At 37.0% G+C, this 25,359-nt stretch overlaps 1 protein-coding gene across 2 annotated transcripts in view; it reads right to left on the reverse strand.

Annotated features, from left to right (window-relative positions):
• Positions 1–4,721: 4,721 nt before the first annotated feature.
• hgfb (hepatocyte growth factor b) overlaps positions 4,722–25,359 on the reverse strand; it is a 26,127-nt gene continuing 5,489 nt past the window's right edge. Inside the window, exons 5-18 of one of the 2 annotated variants that reach the window (XM_008311904.3) lie at positions 20,504–20,652; positions 18,764–18,884; positions 17,616–17,734; positions 12,160–12,325; positions 11,922–12,055; positions 11,090–11,183; positions 10,555–10,670; positions 10,451–10,480; positions 8,183–8,288; positions 8,011–8,085; positions 7,287–7,436; positions 7,034–7,140; positions 6,798–6,940; positions 4,722–6,500 (exon numbers count right to left, since the gene is read on the reverse strand). In XM_008311904.3, coding sequence (XP_008310126.1) covers positions 6,321–6,500; positions 6,798–6,940; positions 7,034–7,140; positions 7,287–7,436; positions 8,011–8,085; positions 8,183–8,288; positions 10,451–10,480; positions 10,555–10,670; positions 11,090–11,183; positions 11,922–12,055; positions 12,160–12,325; positions 17,616–17,734; positions 18,764–18,884; positions 20,504–20,652 — 1,690 coding nt within the window. In that variant the 3' untranslated portion in view covers positions 4,722–6,320. Of the gene's footprint in view, positions 6,501–6,797; positions 6,941–7,033; positions 7,195–7,229; positions 7,437–8,010; positions 8,086–8,182; positions 8,289–10,450; positions 10,481–10,554; positions 10,671–11,089; positions 11,184–11,921; positions 12,056–12,159; positions 12,326–17,615; positions 17,735–18,763; positions 18,885–20,503; positions 20,653–25,359 lie in introns of those variants that run through there. The other variant, XR_003049871.1, reaches the window with a different exon arrangement.

Here is a 25,359-nt window from a genome sequence, read left to right on the forward strand (position 1 = left end):
GAATAATTCACTTAATACACTCAGTATATACAGGTCCTAAAAGTTAACAATCGTATACATATACTTTATCCAGTAGGCGATTTAAGGGTGGAGAGGGCAACAGCCATTTTTATTTTCTTTGCAAAGTCTACAATCAGTTGTCCTTCTGTATTCCTGTCTTTGGACACTATATCTAAGACCACCTCTGTTCCCTTCACCAGTATGTCCATTTAAGTCCACTACAACCACTACTCTCTTCTGCCACATGACTTTGACTTTGCTCCAAACATCCCGTTTCACTTCTAACATCCAACTTGTGGTGCTAATGAATCTTACTGAAACTCTATCCACATCACTCTTTACAAGCTTCTCTCAAATGTATCCCTACTCCATTCACCCTTGCTATCCACATAATACAACAGTTTGAAACCACATCTAATATTCCTGGCTTTTGCTTTACGTCCAGGTCCTCGTACTTCTCATAGTATTTCATTTTGTAGTGTCTTCTTACAGTATATTATCTTCTTTTGTTACAGCCATGTTGGCTCCATACACAAGACAAACAGGCTCTTAACATTTGTGAACAGAAAAATCTGCACCTCCACCTGTCTTGAAAGCTCCTGTTTTGCATCATCCATTTGGCCATTGTAGTAGGGGTGTGGAATTAACGTGACCGGGTTGATTAGTAGCTTGGTTGCTAATGAGTGTCAACAGAAAAGGAGGGGCGCTTGCAGGTCTCTCATTACTCTCGTAATGTTGCCAGTTGCTACCTGACTACCTCAGTTTATCCTTACAAGAAATTATGTTTTTTTCTTTTCCTATGTATGAACAAAATGAATGACTGGTATGCATCGTAATGCGTTTTATTTAATGTTTTATTCTATTTTTTCCATTAATGTCTATACAAAATAAATGAAAAAGGGTAGTCTTATGTACGTGTTTTTGTTGCTTTTTTTTCATTAAACTGAACCCGTACCGAAAATGTACCAAACCGTGACCCCCATGGAGACATTGATATTAAGTTTGGAAGCAGACATTGCTATTGAGTTAGTATGAGCATTTGACTCAGTGAGATGGTAATTTTTATACAAAGTACTTTCAAAATTTGGCTTCCTCACAACAATAATTGACATGTTTGACCAACTGCTGGAATTTGAATTTGAACATTTATTCAATTCGTTCATTCTGGAAGGAGGAACAAGACATGAGTGTTGCGCGTCACCGCTCCTCAGGGTAGTCTTTCGTTCATTCTGGAAGGAGGAACAACACATGAGTGTTGCGCGTCACCGCTCCTCTTCGCCTTGTTTGTACAACACATGAGTCAAAAAATTAGACAATGGTAATTGATAGAAAGAGAGGCCCTGAGGCAATGTCTCTGTCATTGGTGTGTCCCAGGGTTCACCTCCTGGGCAAGGCCAAATCCCGGTTAGGGCAGTTGGTATCTTCCAGTGGACTCACCACCCACAGGAAGGTTCAGGGGGGTTGGTACGGCGCAGTGTGATTTGGGTGGCGGTCATGGAGACTGCTGCCCCCGCGACCCAATAATGGATAAGCGGATGAAAATGGATGGATGGATGGATGGAAAACTCAACTATTGACATTTAATTATGACCCTCTGGCTTCAATTAAGACCATGTACAACAGGAATTGGTATACTGAGTCCATTAAATATTTGAGTGTCTCATTACATAGGCACTTCACAAGGTTATATAACATCAACTACGACCCGTTAAATTCAAAGATAAAAATTGACAAAGGAAGATGGATTGTTATTCTGTTTTCTGTGAGTTTCAATCAAGATGAATATTCTTCCCCCGGATGTTGTATCTTTTCCAATGTCTGCCAGTTGAAAAACCAACCGAGAGGTTCTAAGAATGAGATAGATCAGTGGTTCTCAAACTGTGGTACGCTGTGTAGCCCTCTTTAGTGTTACACATATTTTCAATATGTCAAGTGCAATGGTTCTCAACTAGGTCAAATATATGGCGGGAATTCTGCTGGAATTGTGCTTGTTGAAGGCTCTGTGGATCTAATGGAACCAACCACTTTATATTTTGGAACTGCCAAACAATTAGGTTTTACTGGGAAGAAGATGCATGAAACATACTTAAAATGTATTTAACGTGAACATTCCATTAAAATGTGAAACTTTGTTTCTGGGCAATATATTGTTTGAAACATAAAAGACACCAAACTACTTGCTATACTGTTAGCAGCTTGTAAGAAATCTATTATGAGGTAATGGTTAAAAGTGGAACCTCCCACCATCGATGAGTGGATTGAAATTGGGTATGAGATTTATGTTATTTCTTAAGACCTGGACCTGGATGTATGTGATTGAAATGTGCTTTTCTAAATCAAAAGAGAATTAAAAAAAAAAGTACAACCAGACTTTTCGATCCAACTATGAATTCTAGTACTACAGAAGTACTATAGTACATGTGGGTTTGGTCTTAGTTTCAATTATATATATATATAAAAAAGAACTATATTGATCCCATTTTTGGGAAATGATTGTGTTAGCGACAGATATTCTGTTAACAGGCTACGCCTAGCATGTGGTTCCTCCTCAAACCCAGGACTCTCTGCTATCTGGTTCCAAGGCAGGTGTGCTAACCACTACACTATGGAACTGACTATTATTATATTATAATAATATTATTATTATTATTATTATAATGCCCTAGTATTGTGTAAGAACTGTGATGAGGTTATGAAATTAAGTTATGAAATGAACAAGGGAAACATTTATCGTTTGCACCCACATAGTCTGAATCTATCCAAACAGCATGACCAAAAACAAGTTCTGCTGTTGATATTCTTCATCACTACCAAACTGCTTGTAACCCTGCAAAATAACACAATGTCACTGTTTAACAATTAAATTTATACCAACTGCAAATATACTCAGATTTAAAGACATTGTGGGATGTTTTTGATTAAGAGGTCAAATTACCCTTACTTTTAGTCTTGAATAAACATTTTAACCTATCAGCCTTCGGGTACGTATTCATAGAACGAAAACAGTTACCCTACTTTGCGACATATACGCCGGATCAACTTATATATGTATGTTATTCTTCTTCATTATATATTTTTATAGTCTGGAAAATACGGTATTTAAGTTCGAAGTGACCTGTCTTCCACAAGACTCGTCAGATAAAAAGTCAACACTCACATTTCCCAACCTCAACTATAACTTCACTTCTTTCATTTAACCTGTAAGGTGTTTCTATAACTTTTATTGCAATATCGCTTTTTTTTGCATTTTTCCAAAATCCCAATATCCTATTTACCCATAAGCATAATGTATGGGGGTCTGAGGTTTGATCCCAGAGGAGCATTGGAAGATTCAAATGGCAGTATCTGAACAAACAATCAAGTAACCATACTGCAGTAGGAAAAAAACTCTAATGTATACTTGTACAATTTTCACCTTTTAGACCCAAATGTTTTCAAAGTCTTTCATAAAATTGAGTTTGCTAGATATTCCAATATTATTTTGGTGACATAAACATAATTAGCTTTAGTTTTATTCACAGCAGCAGTCAGCAGTGTTTACCATCATATTTACTTCATTGTCCTTCCTGACATTGTGTCCCAAAGGTATGCCTCATAGCCGGGAGTCTAAAGCTGCTTCAGAACCTTAACAGTGCTCCTGAAATATATAGTTGTGTGTGTGTGTGTTGTGTCAGCAGACATTGTGCATGTGCTGATCAGCAAAAAAAATATACTGCTTCTTTTTTTTTTTTTGCTTGCCCTGTTATATTTATATATATATATATAACTCAATAGATTTAGAGTTTTAGTCTGAGTGCCTTCTTCCAATTTTTTACTCTAAGTGTGTAAGTGTATACAGAGAGGATGTCGATTTCAGGAGATGGGTGTGCTATTTTGGTGCCATCTTTTGGTGAACAGCTTCGACTACACAGCAGGCATTAACATGCAATTGTTCAGCGACATTGCAAGATGTGACAAATGCAGCACTGTGATTAAAAAGTCAAATACAAAGTGGTGAAAAGAGAACCTGTGCATTCAGATGGACATTTTTTAATTGGTTTTAAAATCCTATACCGGCTGACGAGTCTTGCATTCCTTCATCTACGTGGGGTGGAAGTGTGCACTCTGGGACACAAAGTCCATAACCGACAAGTTTGCTTGAGGTAACTTTCTACAGAGGGAATTTCCTCCTTCTTAACACTTCCCAAGCCTGACCCCCTAACTACACATCTTTTCCCACAAGAGAGGATGCTGTTCTTCTTTGTTCTTAAGAACAGCACATTTTGCCCCCCCCCCTTTTTTTAACTAAAAGAGTTTTAGTTTAAAGTCTAAAAATACACTTTACTTAATAAAATACATCAGTAAATATTCCTAAAAAGGGAGTTTGTAGTTTTGTTCATTTAAAATTGTGGGTTTCCTAAACTGGCCAATAGGTGGTGCTAAGTACCCATTCGAAAGTCCAGTTCCATTATTTACAAATGCTGGTTGCATTGTGTTAGGTAACTAACTCCGTCAAGTCATGTCCAAAAAAAAAATAGGTTACATATTAAGTGAAACTACTGAATGTCAACGGAATATTACAAAGACTTGACTTGTATTGACCATTATTGGCACACTATTGCATTAGTGGTGTTCTAGCAACACACTAGCACAAAGTGTTAGTGGCAGTGGTGTACTGTTCAGGCCAACAACGCACTCTGCTGACTTCACCAATATCAGAATCAGTGATTTATTTTTTTAAAATATATTTATCAGGAATATTTATAAAATAATACAGACTAGTCTGTTCTCATCATTTATTCTCATTCTCAGCTTTTCTTGGTTGCGCCACTTCCAGTTGTGAATGCTGTATTTTTTTTTTTTTTTCATTCAATCATATTTCAGCCTCCAGCCTGTCAGGGTGAAAGAAATCTGCTGTAAGGCCTTCAGGATCAGTAGTGTGGCGCTTTTATGTGGAGCATAAAATGTATGGCAAGGAGTTTGTTTCTAGCAGGCATTTGTGATTTTTGTTGATTTGATTGGATAGTCAAAGATCACACCGTCTTGAATCTAGCAAACTGCTTCTGTCTGGTGGACATTGTCATTAAGTGAACTAAAATATATGACCATAAATACAGGAAAACAGGAAAGACTGAACTGTTGTTATTATTAGCATGGGTGGAGATATACAAAGCACTTGTTAGAAATGCAACTCACGGATAATCTGTACAACCGAATAATTGAACTGATCTAATCTAAAGAAAAGAAAGGTGGATAGATTTTAAAATTTGTATTGATGCTTTTCGACTAGATATAATGAAACTTATAGGATGTTGATTTGTTCAAAGGCCTAAGTCAGAAATGCAAAGTATACCACTGATTAGTGGCGTATGAGCATTGTGCACACTGTAGCATTTAATGGCATGAAAGCTAGGTGCTACCAGATACTTCTTCCTGGATTTTTTTTATTTAGAGAGCCAGTCTTTCCAAAAGCTATGTTAAGCTAACCCTGTCAACAGCAGGTTTGGCTTCTTCTTGGATCTTACCAGCAGATCTGATTCAATGGGTTATTCAGTGAAGGGTATTCTAGGAAGTAAAGCTTCTAAAATGTAGCAAAAATAACTGAACAAAACTACATTCTTTCTCTATAAAGTATATGTATTTGGTGAATACCGAACCCTTAATATTACAATACTGGAGATTTAGTTTACTTTGGTGTTGCAATATTGTTAGGATAATGCGACATGTGATAAAACTGTTCCTACAATAAAATTAATTTTCTCATGTAATGGATCTATAAGACCCAGATCACCTTATGAGTGTCACAGATACACTCAGAAACACTATGTACAGTGACAGCAACGTTACCTCACGTACGCATTTTCCCTAGCTTGCATATTATGTTGTCCTGCCACTGGGTTGTTTTCTCAACGACCCAGTGGTCAATTCTACAGGTAAAGCTGCTGAAACACTGCACTTTTGCAGTAATTTACAACATTCAAGTAATGTCAGGAATTGACAATATTCACATGCATACATATCATTCCCAGGACTGAAGGAACAAAGAAAAAAATGATAATACATAAATACAATTGCTGTGTTTCTTTATGTCTATGTTCAGGTCTTACTAATGGAGGCGTCATTAGTTCATCCATTCTTCTGTAAAATGTTCCATAATCTCGCTAACTCTTCCATAATGGGCACTGACTATTTACAGGATCATTGTGGGCACTGCTGTAAATTGTTCCTCTCTATGTTGATGATACCAATTCACTTTCATAACTATAACAACTTTGGAAAACAGGTATATCTTTTTTTTTTTTTACTGTAGGATTTAAACAAACATGATTATTTTACCCTGGCTAAACACCTTCAGGGCTGGGATAGTGTTTGAAAACTTTATGTATCCACTGTGTGTAGAAAGGGATGTTTATAAAGATGGCCGGCTGGTTTGCCCGTGCACAACCTCGGCCATGGATGCTCACTCCAACTATGACCTTGATCTCTCCATCTTGACATACGAGAGGACCACCATAATCCCTCTGAAACAAACAAACAAAACAAAACAATAAAATAAAAAATTAAAAACATTTTATTTGTTCTTATTATTTTTTATTATTTTTTTAATTTCTTTTTTTTTAGGAAACAGCCATGAAAAGTCCAGACATTTGCCAAGGCTTTTTGCATTTTCTTTATGTCTCAAGACCTCCTATTGTTTACAAACACTTTATGACTACAATCGATAGAACTCCACAGATAGAATGTGCTTTTCTTTAAATGTAAAAATACTGCATTTTTAAAAAGTATATATATAAATATAATTTCCAAATAACACTTACTTCACACACTCCCTCATTCCTTCTCCCCCCTGCACATATCTTGTTGTTGGTAATGTGGAAAGACCCTCTGTGCATCTCTCTGCACCTGTCATTATTAACAATTGGTAGGTTAACTGTCTTAAGGATGCCATCATATCCAGTACCTGAAAAACAAGTCAGAATTGAATGTGTCTATTTAAAATTAGGTCCCCGGAGAAATCTCTTGAAGTGAATTAATATATGATGAGCTTCAGTACCTTTGGTTTCACCCCATCCATACATGTTACATGTTGTTCCTTCTGGTATGGAGCAGCCAGCCACAGGTAGCTGTATCGTACGGACATTGTCTAAAGGAAGTGCAGGCCTAAAAATATTTATTAAACAGAGCACATGGACTGAATCATCAACATATCACATAAACACAAATGAACTTTTATGTATTTTTTTTTTTTTCACACAAATGAACTTTTATGTATATTTTTCTTTCAAATTTGTTGTGCAGACACTTACTTTGAAAGTCTTATTAGGGCTAAACTTGAGCCATCCGGGCCACAAATAACATGAGCAATGCTGACTTCTTGTCTGTTGGACCACTCAGAACCTCCCTCTCTTATATTAGAGACTCCCAGCCACACCCGGTAGTCGCTGAGGTCTGGAACACTAGTGGGGTGTCATATAAAACACTGCATTTTATAACATTTATTGCTGCAAAGGTTTCAGGCAGGTGTGGAAAAAAATGTATAAAGTTGAAATTCTTCCAAAATAGTTTATTTCTATTAGTTAATCAGGGGTTTTGGTCAGGTGACCAACCAACCAATTGTACCAAGAAAATGTTAATGATCATCAATTACGGATATATATTCCAACCCAGTCATTAAGTGAATTTTGAGGCAGTGTTTAGAGGATCATAGGTTTGAGTCTAAATTACCAAGCTTACCAGGAATGAGTTGATGGGTTACATTTTCTTTTTTTTCAGCTGACATGAAAATTGGAGATTGAGTTGTTTGACACTATATTGACCATTAATATAAATATAACCCTCCAGGTGCTGCCCAACCCTTGCTGAATGACTGCCATGATTCAGAAGGCAATGAAGGCAAATGAAGGTCAGCCCAAATACTGATTTCTTGTTCATTTTTCTGTTCATTCATTGCACTTTTTGCCTAGGATCGTTTCACTACCCTTTTGTTAATAAACTAGTAGCTTACAAATGATAAAACTGACGACAAATTACCATGAGGAGAAGCACTGACTGTCGGTTAGCACCCATTCCTCTCGTATAAGTGAACCACCACACCAGTGTACTGACCTGGGAAAAGGACAAAATACCAAAGGACAAAAGCCTGTGTGACCAAGGTAACCTAAATTAATCAGATTTGCAGTGATGTCAATGTACTGCACTGTACCCCTTTTGTATGCTGACCATCCAGCTGCCTTCTGATATGCTCACTGGACTTCCTCCCACAATTCTGGTACTTTTATGGACAAAACAACCCACAGAAGACAGTTCACCTGAAAGCAGAAACAATCGCATCTATCTATATTTGTCTGACTTTTATTTTTCTATTCACACACTCTCTTTCTCTCTCTTATCACACACACGTTTGTAACGAACTCTCATTCACATGATGAGTACCCTGTGTCTTATACTGCACGTCCTTCATATTTTTAGCGGTTAGCATGCCTCCCTTGGAAGCAAAGAGCAGAGGGTCCTGGGTTCGATTCCCAGAGGAACCACATAATTGGTGCTCGCTAGGGGCAGCCTGTTAATCTGCTGCTAACACAACAATTTCCCAAATATGGGATCAATATAGTACAAATGTATATATTTATTATCCTGATTACTCATACATTTTATGCTATTTATCCATACTGTCAATGGGAGCTACACATATCTACAGTTAATAAAGCTTTATATAGTCATTTTCTAATGTCTGCTGTTTTTCTAAAATGGTTATCTATCTATTTTATAATGTATTTTATTATCAAGAATAAATTATGTCTATCTATCTATCTATCTAATCTATCTATCGATCTAATCTATCTATCTAATCTAATCTATCTATCCATCTATCTAACCCCATCTATCATCTATCTATCTATCTATTCTTATCTATCGATCGATCTATCTAATCTAATCTAATCTATCTACCTATCTATCTATCTATCCATACCTATCTATCTATCTATCGATCTATCTATCTAGCTATCTGTCTATCTATCTATCTAATCTATCTATCTAATCTATCTATCTATCTACCTATCTATCTATCTATCGATCTATCGATCGATCGATCGATAGATCGATAGATCGATAGATAGATAGATAGATCGATCGATCGATCGATCTATCTAATCTAATCTATCGATCTATCTATCTAATCTATCTATCGATCTAATCTATCTATCTATCTACCTATCTATCTATCTATCAATCTATCTATCTATCTAACCATACCTATCAACCATCTATCTATCTATCTACCTATCTATCTATCTATCCATACCTATCTATCTATCTATCCATACCTATCTATCTATCTATCGATCTATCGATCTATCGATCTATCGATCGATCGATCGATAGATCGATAGATAGATTAGATAGATAGATTAGATCGATAGATAGATTAGATAGATAGATCGATCGATCGATCGATAGATCGATAGATCGATAGATAGATTAGATAGATAGATTAGATAGATAGATTAGATTAGATAGATAGATTAGATAGATAGATCGATAGATCGATAGATCGATAGATAGATTAGATAGATAGATTAGATTAGATAGATAGATCGATCGATAGATAAGAATAGATAGATAGATAGATGATAGATGGGGTTAGATAGATGGATAGATAGATTAGATTAAATAGATAGATAGATAGACAGATAGCTAGATAGATAGATCGATAGATTAGATTAGATAGATCGATCGATCGATCGATAGATCGATAGATAGATAGATAGACAGATAGCTAGATAGATAGATCGATAGATCGATAGATAGATAGATAGGTAGATAGATTAGATTAGATTAGATAGATCGATCGATCGATCGATCTATCTAATCTAATCTATCTACCTATCTATCTATCTATCGATCTATCTATCTAATCTAATCTATCTACCTATCTATCTATCTATCCATACCTATCTATCTATCTATCAATCTATCTATCTATCTAACCATACCTATCAACCATCTATCTATCTATCTATTCTTATCTATCGATCGATCTATCTAATCTAATCTAATCTATCTATCTAATCTAATCTAATCTATCTATCCATCTATCTAACCCCATCTATCATCTATCTATCTATCTACCTATCTATCTATCTATCAATCTATCTATCTATCTACCTATCTATCTATCTATCCATACCTATCTATCTATCTATCTATCGATCTAATCTATCTATCTAATCTATCTATCGATCTAATCTATCTATCTATCTACCTATCTATCTATCTATCTATGTGTTGTGTGTTAGCATAAGGATGTCCCCCAAGCAGGCTATTTAAAGACCATAAAACTACAAATAAAAAACATAACATGCGTTATCGATACATCACGTGTCATGATTTCATGTGTTTTAATTGCCTGATGAATGAACACTTCACATCAGATTTGAAGACAGCACAACAGACAGAAAAAGACACTCACCAGGTGGAAATATATGCTGTGATGGATCACCTGAGGAGACAAACATGGGTGCATTTATGTAACGCATTGAGCTGATACTCACACACACATATGTACACACTTACATGGCTTTACAGAGCAGTAGTCCCAGGATATGGCTGAGTTGTTGGTATAACACCAAGGGCCATGTTTGTCACTGTCAGGATTTCTACAGTAGTTTTCCTCCATGCCTGTCTCACCTCTGGTCAAACATCCAAGAATATTAAACTGACATGTTATAAATACAAAAACTATAAAAACCCTTTTATTTATCTCTGATTATTTACTATTTATAAATGTTGGGTCAAAATCTTCATATTCCTCCTTAAGTGCATCATCATGTAGACTAGGGTTGTTGATTCAATTTAGTATTTGTGCCAATAATTCTTCTTTTTTTTTTTTTTTTAAATAAAATGAACTTGAAAGCAGAGTTATGTAGTAGCTGAACACAAAGCAGGAAAATGATTGCAGTCAGTTTTATTTTCTTCTCATAAACAGAAGCCCAATTTATAAAAATGATGTCACCTAAAAAAACAAAAACTACTATATACTGTGGGTTCTGTGATTTCTTTTTAAAAGAATTTGAGGCATTATTACAATGTATAGATTCAGGGGACCAACCTGTTGCTGTGATGTGTCCAAAGAGCACACTGGAGGTTTGACCTTGTTTTTGACTGCTGTCCTTGGTAACTTTCCCCAAAGCCTTCATAACAGTCTGGATTAGAGCAAAAAATGTAACTGAAATAAGTCTGTGGAGTTTTTTTTTTTAACCTGTAACTCTACTGAAAAATTGTTTTAGTCCAATTTAATAGCATAAACCGCTTTGTATGATTACATTTAGGAACTGAATTTAACAGAACCTCAAGTCAGTAATTATTCTACTATGTCATTAGGGTTTTGCAGAATGTAGCAAAACTATGTCAACACTGTATTTTGTAAAGCAGTTCTAATTGCACTCCAAACGTCTGGTCTCCATCAACTTTGTTCAACAGTAGTTATAATAAATTATGTTAGAAGTCCAATAGATTATAGACTATTAGACTAGATATTAAATTAGATTGAACTTTAGTGTACAATTTGGTAAAACAGAGTTTTTACCACTACCTATTAATGATCCGATATTATATATTTATTAAATTATTGTGGAGATCCCAAGAGTGTATATTAAAACAATCCATTGGAGGGTTTATTATCCAACAAAACTGACCGTGTCAACTTAGCCACGGTCAGATCTTTGGCTCAAGTGAGTAGTTCTCTGCCCAATGGGACTGGGGTGAGTCTTTCCCACGTCCAAGAGGGCTAGGTTTTTTTTTGTTTTTTTATCAGGCTGTTGTGGTAACCAGCCACTACAGTTACAGGGGACTCAAACTTAGTTTATAAATTCCCAATATTTCTGTTTTGTGACAGAGAAAATTCATTGTGCTTTTTTTGGGTAAAAGATAATGTTTCTTACCATTGGCATTTTTGATTTGAGAACTACATTGTGGAATGTTTGTACAGAACATAATGCGGACTCTTGGGTCCATGGTAAAGCACCAAGGGGAATCCTGGCCATCAGGATTTCGACAGTAGTTTTCCTTCAGGTCCCTGGAAAACGCAAAAAAAGTCATTTGATTATATGAAGATGAACATGAATGCAGATAAGAGACAGCATGTACAGCAGTCTCATAGATACACAGTAAGTGTCTTACTTGCAGGGGTACGCTTCAGGAATGAATGTGTGGTTATGAGGATACTGAGTGTCCCAGCGTTGGCAGGTGAGGCCAGTGGGCGTCATGTCCATTGTCCCCCTATAACCTTGCCCTTTGCCCTCAAAACATGAAGTAGTTTCAGGAATAATGCTTTTAGAAGGTGTTTCTGGAGATAAAAAAGACACAAAACTGTACATTAGTAAAATATTTAAAAAAATCTCACTACTAATGCAAAAGCTGCAAACCTCATATGTTTCCTTTGGGTTATTGAAAAAGAAGACAAAGCATGCCAAAAAAGAACATATTTGTCCATTGCGATCTCTAACCTGCCTTCATAGGTACAGGCAAGTTAGGTTAATATGGTCACCTATGACCTGCACCGATTGGATGAGTATTTAGAGGATGTAGTAAGGCTCCATCACTTATCAGTTGTATCTGGACTAGAGTTGATTCAATTTTCATTTTATAGCATAAATTCACTTGTTTCCTGGACTTTACACTTTTAACATTCAGATTAAAATGATCTTCCCCCAACAAACCTTGTAAGGGAGATTATGGAGGGATGTATACAGAGTCAATATTATATTATATCATATCAGCAAGAGAAAGTGAAGGAAAATTATTACAATTATTATAGAAAAGTCACAAAGGAAAAGGAAAGTAAACAGCACATCACTGCACACAACAAAATGTTACCTCTGCTTTTAACCCATCACCAAAATTAACAGTAGGCAGCATTAAGCGCCCGGGGAGCAATGTGTGGGGACAGTAATATGCTCAGAGCACCTCACTGGTAACTTGGCAGCTGGTGGACTTAAACCTGAAAGCCAAGTCTGCTTCCTTAACCATTAAATCACCCCTGCCCGAATCATACTATGCAAGCACTTTGGTGTGGTGGGGAGAAAAAAAAATCCAACTGAGAGAAATTTCCAGCAGAACCAGATTCAGCGTGCACCTGTGGTGTTTGGAGGGGATAAAGGGGAGGAGAAGCAGATAAGAAACTTTACACAAGTATGGAGCCAAGCTGATACATAACCTGGGTTGAACACACCAGTGAGTGCCGCTGATCTCTTCTGAAGTGTGTTGAAAGAAGCCTTTCGAAAACATAGGTACAAATTCTAACTTTTACATTTTAAAATATATTATTAACTGTTGCATGCTTTTTTTAATCACATTAGAGTTACAGGTACTTCTGCTAAACAACACAGTTATACTGGTTAATCATAAATTATACAAAATTATACAAAATCTGCACAAGAGTGTTTAAAAGTTGAGGTTGAAGTAAAACTGTATTTATTTTAATCATTTAATTGTACATTTAGCAGGATGCTAAGCAGGATGTAACAAGCCTAGACTTGAGTCAAGACCAAGTCTGTTACCTGATCTTGTTTCTGGTCATTTTACAAATCGAGAAGTATCCAAAAATATCACTTATATGACTATAGTGCTTCTCATATTTCTCAATTCGAATAAAACCAAAGTTTTTAAATGCATACACAAAAAATCTCATTATATCAGGCTTCCCACTCTTCCCCTCAAAATTATAAAATTTCCAGCCACTACAGAGACAAGCTATCACGTCCTACTTTAATTTGTTCCCTTGTCCCCTATGAGTCTTTGCAGGTGTTTTTGTCTGTACAGTAGCTGTAACACATTTGATGTGCAGTCCGAGGCTATAATTTATATATGAAATATATCATATATTAATGAAAACACAGCCACAGATAAAAGTGTAGCACTTCATTAGCACGACAAAGAAAGTTACTTGTGGACCAACTTAACTCGTGGATAATTACTAGCGACACTTTCCAACTCACAGTTGCTAGCTTTGCCTTTGAGGCCCTAAATCCTTAATGGATAAATCTAGCAACTGGTTTGGAAGAACTTTTCTTTGTGGAAATGAAAATTTGGCTGGTAGCAGCACATGGGGCGCTGCGCTGGCTAGAAGCAGAGAAGCGCTGGACCATAACCCTTTCATGCATGACGGTCACAGAATAGGTTTTGATGGCAGTGTTGCATATAAGCCTCTACAGTGGACGCCTGAGAATCCACTGTAGAGGCTTATATGCAACACTGCCATCAAAATCTATTCTTATCATAGAAAATGACATTTTAATAGCTGTCCACTGTAGTGACCGTCATGCATGAAAGGGTTAATGTTGCCTAGAAGATAAGGTAACTGTTTACATTCACTCACAAGGCAGAGGGAAGGAAAATTTTTTTTCCAGGATTACAACCATGATAACATCCATGTTTTACATGACTGGAAAATCATTTTCCAGGTTTTCCAGGTAGGATGTGTGGGAAGACTATTTTATGTTTATGTTATATTATATTATACACATACAACGATTAATTTGAAAAATATAATTAAAAAAATGTAATTACTGCAATGCTTTTTTTTTATTGAAATCTTTCAAGGGATAGGCAAAAACACAGGATCTCAGAACAGCCTGCTGCCAGAAAACCAAGACTCTCTTCAGATCAAAACCAGCTGTGCACCGGTCAGTCAGTGTTTTGTTTTCCGAATGGAGTTCAATGTCTAACTGCTTTCATGGGTAGTTTACTGAAGTAGATCAACAATGCCAGTAGTTTGGAACTATTTTCACATCACGGACAAAGACTGGAGCAAGGCTTACTGTGTGACTTTATCTGTTAAGATACAAGACATTTAATAAAACACATGGAGATGGGCCATAGTCCTGAAGACACATACTGTACGTAGTTCTTTACACCTCATCTAGTAACCTTTTTTAACATGTCAGGAAGGACCCTGGTATATCTATTTATTGCTGTTTTCTTTAAGTAAATTTATCTAGAGTAAAAAAAGAGAGAGAGTAATTTCTCAAACTAATGATATAAAGCTATATTTTAGATGCTAAAAAAACATGTATGGCATGCAACACAGTTTTCTATTGGGGTGTAGTTTCTACATTGTTTTTTAAACGTTCCCATTTGGCCTCTAACTGAATGATTTCTCTCTGAAAAATGTTACCAGCAAGTTGTTTCTAAGGTTCGAACTTAAACAAACTGGAAAAGACAATAAACAAGCATCATGCATCACCTCATAGTGTTAACATGACAGTTCCAACTACTCTATGTGTTTATAATAAGTCTGCTGTCATCCTTAAATAAAATACGCCATAGGGAAAATAGGGCTGAGTGTGACATGGCATGTAATGTGTTAACTGGCTAATCAGCCTCAATGTCTTTCCCACCTGTTTTCCTCAGTGACTCCTAAAATTATGTACTCAGACCTTAAGGATGATGAGGCTATTGTGAAAAACAAGAGGAAGTTATTTTATTTGCTTCACTGTTCGTTACAGAAACACTGTTATATTTGTGTTACAAAAACAACATTAGAAATTTCCCAAACTTCACGTGCTGTTTATTTAAAAATAAATATGCACAGTTGTGACACACTGAACAAAACATTAGCGCGTAGACTAACACTACAACTATTTTCTATGCTTTGTTTTGATATAGCATAATTGACTTATAAACATGGGCCATTCCCAACACTCTCATGTGTGAGAGATGGAAATAGAGAGTGCAGCGGATAGGGGATGGAGTTTAGAAAGGAAAAATGCAGGGGGAGGTGGGTGAGTAAATCATTGGGTCCACATGGAGGAGTGCCATCAAGTAAGAACACAGCCAGGACCGTTGATGATTTTAGCAGGCAAACAGACTGTTCAAGTGTAGAGGCTAGCACCAACGACACTGCCCTGTTAAACTTAACGTCCTTCCGAACAATTATGCTTGCATTGCTTTCTCCCTGAATCTGAACAAAGAGAAGGTAGCTAGCTTTGGCTTATTTCAAGTTTTTTCATTTTCAAGTGCTTTTAATTTCTTTTCAATTCTTTAGATCCTAATTTGTAAAAGATACAGTGAGAGATAGATAGAGAGAAAGAGAGAGAGAGAGAGAGAGAAAGAAAGAGAGATAATAATAATTTTGGCCAACTCACTGCATTTTTGTATGCCCGTGGATCACTATTTCAACAAATTCATTCAGGTGTCTAACAGACCATAAGATTTTTGGCAAGCTAAATGAATAACATTTAGCCTTATGTCATGAACACACCAACATTTATCAGAGGCACCAAATGGGACAAATATTTTGTAATACTTTTGAAACATCTAGAAGGAAAAAAAAAACATTTGGTGAACAATATTAAATGGTATGACAGGGGGCAACAGCCAGACGTAAGTGACAAAGTTCCTCAATGTCTACCTTTTAATTTATTTTAAGTTATAAATAAAAAAATAATAAAAAAATACTATATCTACCACTAATTGATGTTTTTTTTTTGTTAGTCAGTTAACAGTTTTCACTGGCATTGCCTCATGGTCACATTGTCAACCTATTTTCACATTACCTACTAATTGATTTTCAGGGTTAACTCTATCTATCTGTTGGGATAAGAGGGGGACATCTGGTCAGTTTCCCTTGTGGGGGTTAAGCTTTGGATTGTCATCACCGTTCTGTCTGTAAAATCTGTAATATATGTATGCATATCTTGTATTGTCTTACCATTCTTGTACAAGGGGTCCTCGGTTTACAACATCCTTGACCTACAGTGTGGTACATCACCATGTCCCATAAAGTTTGTAAGACAGATATGTTCCAATAATCTGATGTAAAATGTTAAAAATTCGCAAGGGAACTGGTTGGTGAGCTGACAAATAGCAGTGATTAGAGAAGCCATGTGATCAGATGATTTAGCCCATCAAAGTGATACACATTCACGCACTGAGCCTTGCGACCGACCAGTGAGGTAAGATTTAAACCAGGAGTGTGCACTGCCAGAATACCCGTGTCTGAGAGTATGGACAATGGGACAAGGTAAAAAACTGTGTCAAATGCTGCTGATGAAGTTGAGCAAAATGAGTGAAGAGGACTTGATAGCCGCTCTGGCTTCTTTTAAGGCTTCTGTCACAGACAACAGAGCCATTTCAGTGCCCGGTTTTGACCCCCACATAAGAGTCGGCAAAGAACAATAAACAACAACTTAGTGGTTTGAGGGAAAAATAAACACTCTGGCAATTAAAGAAACCATAACAACATAAGAGGGGAGGTTTGTGTGTGTGTGTGTTTGTGTCTTCATTGTGTAACTATACTTGTTCTGACATTTTCTGAAAAATACAATTTTTATAAGGCATAACAAAAATGCAAAGGCAAAAATTAAGGGGGAAGGGAATGCATTATGTCTATGTAAAGTGGCCCCAATATTTGTGTAAAAAAGTGCTTGGGTGTTTGTGTTTGTGCATGCTTGTCTTTGTGTGCATGTCTCCCTGAGAGCAGCAGGAAGCTGTTACTTCTGGTGCAATCAACTTTGCCTTTCTGTACAGGTTGTACAGAAATGACCTATTGCAAACTTGTACATGGAATAACTTCACATACACATCGTCGCCCACTGCACACAGACAATATAATACACACAAACAAATAAGCTCACCGCACAGTTTGATGTTGCAGTACTCCCAGGATGTGTTTGGGTCTGTGGTGAAACACCAGGGTTTTTGGCGTCCATCTGGATTTCTACAGTAGTTATCATCCAGGCCCTTGTCCGGGTATCTTTATAAAGTGTTGAGTATGTTGAAGAGATAAAAGTACAACAGTGAAAACCTTCACTTTGCTTTGAAGTTTGCAAGAGAAATCCATTTATTAGAGGATTTTTTTTTAAATTTGCTATATAGGTTCCTGACATTGCTCAGTTTGCACACCATCACTTTGACTACAAGTTGAGTTAATTAGGGGAAAAAAACGCACTAAATACACACTAGGGGAATTACTGGTGTACAGGAAGAAATGGCATGTGAGAATGACACGACGTGGATTATATACACAAAGATGTGATGAAATATGCACACATCAAGAGAGTAGAGAGTAGATAAGGACTGCAGCCATTTGTTTCTGTGTACACCACACCTCAGTGATGTCCACAAAATAAGTAGGATGCCAGGAAATGTTTAAGTCTGGTGTAGCAAATGTAGCATGATCTTACTGTGTGAGGAGAGTGTCTAAAAGTGCATTTCCATTTCTTCCATTTTTCTTCTCCTGTTAAAATCTTTACTTTAGTATTGGATTAGGAAAACATTTATTTGCACGTTGTAGCACCAACTTCTATCTTCTATTTCTATATCTGCCATCTTGTCAAAAATAACTGCCACCTGACTAACAATTACAGGATCAAAAAGGCACTTTATGTCTGTCCATTTAAGAAGAAAGGAAAGGAAAGTTAACTACATGTCATTGTGACATAGCACACCACTGCACACAATGAAATGTGACCTCTGCTTTTAACCCATCACCAAAGTGAACAGTGGGCAGCTTTGAGGGACGGTGCCATGCTCAGACCTCAGTGATAATTTGGCAGCTGGTGGACTCGAACCTGAAGCCCTTTAAGCAACAGTTTTCAATAATAAATTAACATAATCATTAACTTACAAAAGGATTTCTAATAAAAGCACAACAGTAACTCCAAAAAGAAAAAAAAAACAACTTTAGTGGTAGTCTGTAAAGTAAATTACCATTTTCTTACTGCATTAATAAAATCAGGATGTAACCCTTCTGAATATAATGTCTCAGTCATCAGAGTGTTACCTTTTAGGGTGGTACGGGTGTACATGTGGTTCATCCAGGTCCCAGCGCTGGCATTCTTTTCCAGTCTCTGTGTGGTCCATGGGCCCTCTGTAATCTTCTCCATTACAGTTTACACACTCCACTAAGACCGACACACACACACAAGCAGTTTTGAAACAATCAATTCACTTTTAGGGCGTTTACTTTTTACCTTTTATAATCATAACAAGTTAAGTAAAATAGTCATGGCAAAACTATACTTTTGGACAACAAATGATAAAACTTTCTTTGGTCACAAAACTTTGCAATAAAACCTTCATAAATTATGGATAGACCCTGTGAGGTCTAGGCATTTTTACAAAGGCCTGATTTATAGAACTGAATATAAATGGCCATGTCAATAAAGGTTTTCACTAAGTTAGAAAAGGCATGATTAGTTGCATGGTGAGCAATAAAAAGTGTCTAATGTAAACAACAGAGTTCATCAAAATGAGAAACAGATGTTTTTGAGTCCATCGCTGTCAAGACAGAGCAAGTACAACTGTGAGCATGTAAGTGTGCAAATGAGTGCCTCGTGTTTGTTCTTTTTCTCATGTCAGTGTGTGTTTTAAACTAGGACCAGCTGATTTAGGGAACAAAACCCTTCAACCCTTTTCTTCCAGACGAAACCAATTTTCAAATTCGAATAAAGGATTTTGTGTTATACGATTTATGGAAACCCAGTGGTGCATAATTTATGATGCGGAGAGTATGATTCCAAATAGTAGATAGATAGATTGATAGATAGATAGATAGATAGATAGATAGATAGGTAGATAGATAGATAGATAGATAGATAGATAGATAGACAGACAGACAGACAGACAGACAGACAGACAGACAGACAGACAGACAGACAGACAGACAGATAGATAGATAGATAGATAGATAGATAGATAGATAGATAGATAGATAGATAGATAGATAGATAGATAGATAGATAGATAGACAGACAGATAGACAGACAGACAGACAGACAGTCAGACAGTAATGGCTGCAGCTGGCTAAGGAAAATAAATAAAAACAGGCACCCACACAGCTGTAGAGAGCAATATTTAAGCCAATGGAGCTTATTCCAAGGTTGTGTGTGTAACTCCTTAACTTGCAACTAATATCTGACTCAAACTGCAGTTGGTGAGGCACTTTCCAAAGTGGATGATTTTGGCAAACAAAGACCTTTTAAGGCATTTAAATGAAGATAAATCAACATGACAATTATCATATTCATCTAGTACTACTCTTGGAAGTTAATATTTTTATTCTTATCATTTTTTTTAACATTTTGTGTATGAACTTGTACAAAAAATACTGTTGAAAAAATTTGAATAATCAGTCATCCGGGGTCGAGGAACAGATTAATTCATGTTACATTGATTCCTATGGGGAAAATTGTTTCAGTTTTCAAACGTTTTAGTGCACAAACAGCCTTCAGGAACTAATTATGTTTTCGAAAACCGAGGTTCCACTGATACATATATATATATACGTATGCGTATATATATATATATATACATACATAAAAAGACAAACCAATTCCATATATCTGGTCTCTGCTGAATGGAATACAGCTGTTTGTAAAACAAAAAAAAAACTGTAAAATATATTTAAAGCATTAATTTTAACTTGTCAATATTACAGCTACGTTAAGCCAAATTCAGATGCATGCAAGTTAAACAGAACAGGAATATTATGGTGGCCCTAACAAAAGTGTGTATGACCTACCTTGTGAGCACTGTGGTATGCCACACTCCTGGTGTCTAAGATGAGGTCGAGGGTCAGTGGTAAAACACCATGGGCCACCAGTGGAGTTGTCTGGGTTTCGGCAGTAGTTTTCTCTGAGGTCCTTCTTTCTGTACTTCTTGGACATGAATCTGTCAGAAACACAGAATCAGCTCCCATTACACAAACTGTGTCGATTAATAACAAAGCAATCATTTCTTCTCAATCATTCCTTTCTCTTTCTTTCTCTTTTTTCTTCTTTCAGATTTGTTGAAATTTGTTTTCTACTGCATTTCCTCTTTCCTACTGTACCTACCATAATTTCTTTAATCCATCCTTCCTTTCTTTGCTACGTATCATCTAATACTTCTACTTTTCCGACTCCACTTCTTTTCTGCATTCCTTTCTTCCATCATGTGGTCCTTCCCTTCGACTTGAAAGGTAAGTATGTCAAAAAAGCGGCAGTGGACTTCCATCTATTGAGCTCATCACGAAGCAACAGCCCAAACATCCATCCATCCATCCATTTTCAGCCGCTTATCCGTTACCGGGTCGCAGGGGCAGCAGTCAGCACCCAAATCACATTGCACCGTACCAACCCCCCCAAACCTTCCTGCAGGTGGTGAGTCCACTGGAAAGAACCAACCTCCCTCACCGGGATTCGAACTTGCCCAGGAGGTGCACCCTGGGGTTCAACACCAATGACAGAGACATTGCCTCTGGGCCAAAGCGCCACACAGCCCAAACAATAGGCTATATAAAAGCAAAAATCACCAAGACTGATGTGACAACAACTCAAACCCTTTCATTATCTCTCTGAACAAACATATCAGGCAACCCTGAAAACCCCTATGTAGCACTGCTATTCAACAGTTCTCGTAATCTAAATGGTGGTGGACAAAACAAGTGGTGAACTGAAAAGAAGATGTCCAACTACTTACTTGTACGAATGGCATGCACAAAAAGTATCCATGATAGATTGTAATGTTCCTTTAAACAAATACTCATGTGGCTATGGTTATCTTACATGGGCTACTCAACATCACAGAGTCACACTACCAAAAACCATGACATTGTTTTGATAGAAGATACAGGTGTTCCCATTGCACACCATTGTTTCTGGCTGGAGAATCTTTTATTGTACTGAAAAGTATGTGGTAGCTAGGCTGAGGTAATTGTTGTTGTTTTTTAATAGTGTCCTCTAGGTCTTGTTTTCAGGTAATGTCTATAGCTTTTGAAGATAGCTTTTTGAAAAGGGATGCAATGTTATAACACAGTATTGTCTCATCTGGGTACAGCATTATCTCCCTTGGCATTTTTGACGAAGTCCTAGAAAACTCTGTGGAAGTCTCCAACATGTGGTGCTAGAATCTCAGACAGATAGTTGACAATGTAACTAAGGGAGTGAATGCTACTTATTATAAGTCTGAGTGAGGCACACTCCTTTCACCACAGGGATTCCTTTGGAGTGTCTCATAGGTATATAGACTTGATGTTTGGTTTCTAGTGCTGTGAGGAGGTCCACAAAATATGTAGGTAGGAGTCACCAAAGAGTTGAGTCCTTTGGTTATCCGTTTCTGCCTGGTTGATGATCTTTTCTTCAAAATCGTGATCTTAAATGTTCTTTTTCTCAAAGTAAGACCCTCTGTGTTGTTGTTCTGCAATGATAATATAAGTAAATCATAAAAGTAAAAATAAATACTGTAGGTGGTGTTGCAACAGGCCAGGCCTAGCCAATTGTCTTTGCCTAGGACTTTGAAGTGGAAGGGCCCAGAAAATGGCTGTCCAGTGAAGTAAATCCAACTAAATTCAAACGACTGGAAGGGCCCAGAAAATGGCTGTCCATTATGGACCAAAACCGTCTCATACTTCCATAGTTGTTGAAGTAAATCCAACTAAATTCAAACGAATGAACCCTTGACACAGTGCTTCTGAAGCATTGTCTGGCACAATCTCTGGAGCTTGAGCTTCAAACTGACCACCAATGCTATGCACAATACAATCCAGGCACTTCTCATGGGTTATATACTACGCTGGTGTAAAGGCTTTTCTGCCTATCATTAGGAAGTGCCTGAAGACCCAGCTCTTCAGAGAGTAGGTCCTGTCCTAGCACATTCCCTGTGATATATTTTCCTTATCCTATATAGCTTGTTAATCCTCCTCTTGTAAGTCACTTAGGATAAAAGTGCCTGCTAGATGCATACATGTCAATGAAAGACTTAACTAACACTTTAACTGGTGAGTCAACTTTGTGATACTGAAAATTATAAGTCTTCAGAAGTTTTTCTTGGTCACTAATTTCAATATATAATAGAGCTGTTACTGAGGTAACTAATGCACACAGTTTAAGTGCTTTACCTCACCCTACGTATGTGTACTGTAGGTTAAGGAACCGGAGTTATGGTCACACTGTGCCGTTAAGGGACATGTCACGTGATTTACACTTGTTATTCATTCATATAATTAGGGGGCATGTAACATGATTTACACTTGTTATTCATTCATATAAATGTCTCATTGATGTCAGGAGTCAAAGAAACATTTGCCTGTTTGCATTCTTCTACATGTTTCTATATTCAGAGCTCTGGTGAAATATATAAATAAATAGACAGCATTAGTTTGTAATAGTAACACATAATTTGATAAATCTGAATTATTCAACCCCAAAAAAACCTCTCAATAAGTAACATTTTTACTGTTGAAGGAGCTACATTGAAATGCAGGATATGCTGTTAAGGCTTTAAGCTTAAAACACCCCTAAGGCAATGTTCCCTACAGGAGTATAGTAAATATCAAATAACTGATGACACGATGTTGACTGGAAAAGAGATTACAAGGTGCAGGAATTTCCATTTTCCATGTGACGCAGTCTAGATGTGTGTAAATAAATCTGCAAATGACTCATTTCTTCTAAACTTAGTGGGTACATGACTGAGGTCATTATAACTGATGATTTTTTGTTCATGTTGTTAAACAGACTGTGTTTCCCCACATGACAATAGAAAGATAAGGTACGCTTCAGTGGAATGGGTAATAATGCTAACAAAAACAAAAAAGGCTTTTGCAGTGTGTGTACGTGTGAGAGAGTGCATGATTCATTAAGTAAGCGTGTGTGCACATATGAGTCTCAAAATGTTTGGGACACATTTTTGTCCAAAAAACTATGATTGTGATGAAGAAGGAAAATCATGTTCTTACTTAGTTACCATTTTGAGGCTATTTGAGGCTTGAGAGAGAGAGAGAGAGAGCATCTCAGATCTAAGTTTTGTGATTCTATATGTAGTATACTGAGAATCCCTATGATGTCCAAAAAGCTAAAACAGCTAAAACTATGCAGCTAGTTCAACCATCTTGCCAACAGGCTTGACCATGGCATCATCTGAAGACAACATCTTGAGCACTTAGGAGGGAGTTGGCTAATAGAGAACATAAAGATAAAATTGTGGCATCAACTGCACAGTTTTACACACAGTGCACAGTTTTGATGATGACTAGCACCGTTTCTAATGTCTATGCTAACCAGGGCAAGGTGATCTTACTCTGGAGTTTAACTGAAGAGAGGAAAGTTTTAGTTTCATGAAACACATGAGCTTCACTATTTTGCAACAAAACACTATTCTCCCTATATATATTATATTCTCAAAAAATATGAGGCACCTTAAAAGAAGAAGCCACTCTGAAAGAAAGGATTAAATTGAGCAGGAAACACTTAGCAGCCTCTTTAGTGTATCACTTGGCATCCAATGTCAAAGTCAAAATAATAAATACAAGCTATCCCATCACTTACAACAACATCATCAAACTGGATAAACTGTCAATTACTGTCTCTGAGCAGAGGAACATGATAAAAAACACAGAAGATCTCTCGTCTGTCACATGATTGCCCCAGTGACATTGGACCCAAAGTCTGCAGTTGAGCTGTGTATGGAGTCAGGGACAGAGTTGTGCATTCGCAGCATCTTCATCATCTTCCAAGCAGAAGACTCAAGTATAGGCCAGTGATAGAGACAGGGAGGATGATAGTGAGGACTTCACTTATCAAGATCTTACTACGGTTGGCATGAGTACCAAGCACCATCTCCTCGAAGTCGCCAGCACAGGTGCGTGTCAGTGCTGTATTAGTTAATGTAGTGACATCAACCAATTAGGACTATTTATTGGTAACTCATAACTGCTTACTGACCCTAAAAACGCTTGAGGGGTAGAAAATCCATCATCGTTCATACAGTAACACATACACGTCTTTGTTAGGCATTACACATGTCAAGGTGAGTGACAATGTCCATTTACAGCACCAGAAAATGTTGTCAAGCTACATTATGCAGTCAACTAAACTGAGGGAGTTGAGGAGTTGACATTCTCAAGCAACTCTTAAAGTAAGACAGTTACCCTGTGTCAGGTTTTACTTTACTAGTTTAAATGGAGGAAAATTAAGCCATGGTCATTCTATGACAAAGCAGCAAATGGAGTCAGGACTGAGAACGTGAGATGCAACTCCATGTTTGATCATTGTTGGACCTGTGGAAGGACAAATCCTTAAAAGTAATAATCAAACTCAAGGCCCGGGGTCCAAATGCGGCCCGCCAAGCCATTTCGTGTGGCCCGCGGGAGCTTAAAAAGCATTTAGTAAAGTCCATGCAGCAGAGTTTCTTAACCTAAGAAATTTTTTAATCAATCAAATAATAATAATAATAATCAATTGCAGAAATGTGTATTAGTCTGTTATGGAGTAGTTACATCTATACCAACGATCCCTAACCTTTTTTGTTCCAAGGATTGGTCAGCCAGTACCACCCATTAGTACAGACCTGTACCAAGGTGCTAAGCATTGAAGGATCATTGAATTTTCAAAATAAAAC

This window comes from Cynoglossus semilaevis, chromosome 6 (assembly GCF_000523025.1).
Source record: "Cynoglossus semilaevis isolate Cse_v1.0 chromosome 6, Cse_v1.0, whole genome shotgun sequence".
Lineage (NCBI taxonomy): Eukaryota > Metazoa > Chordata > Actinopteri > Pleuronectiformes > Cynoglossidae > Cynoglossus > Cynoglossus semilaevis.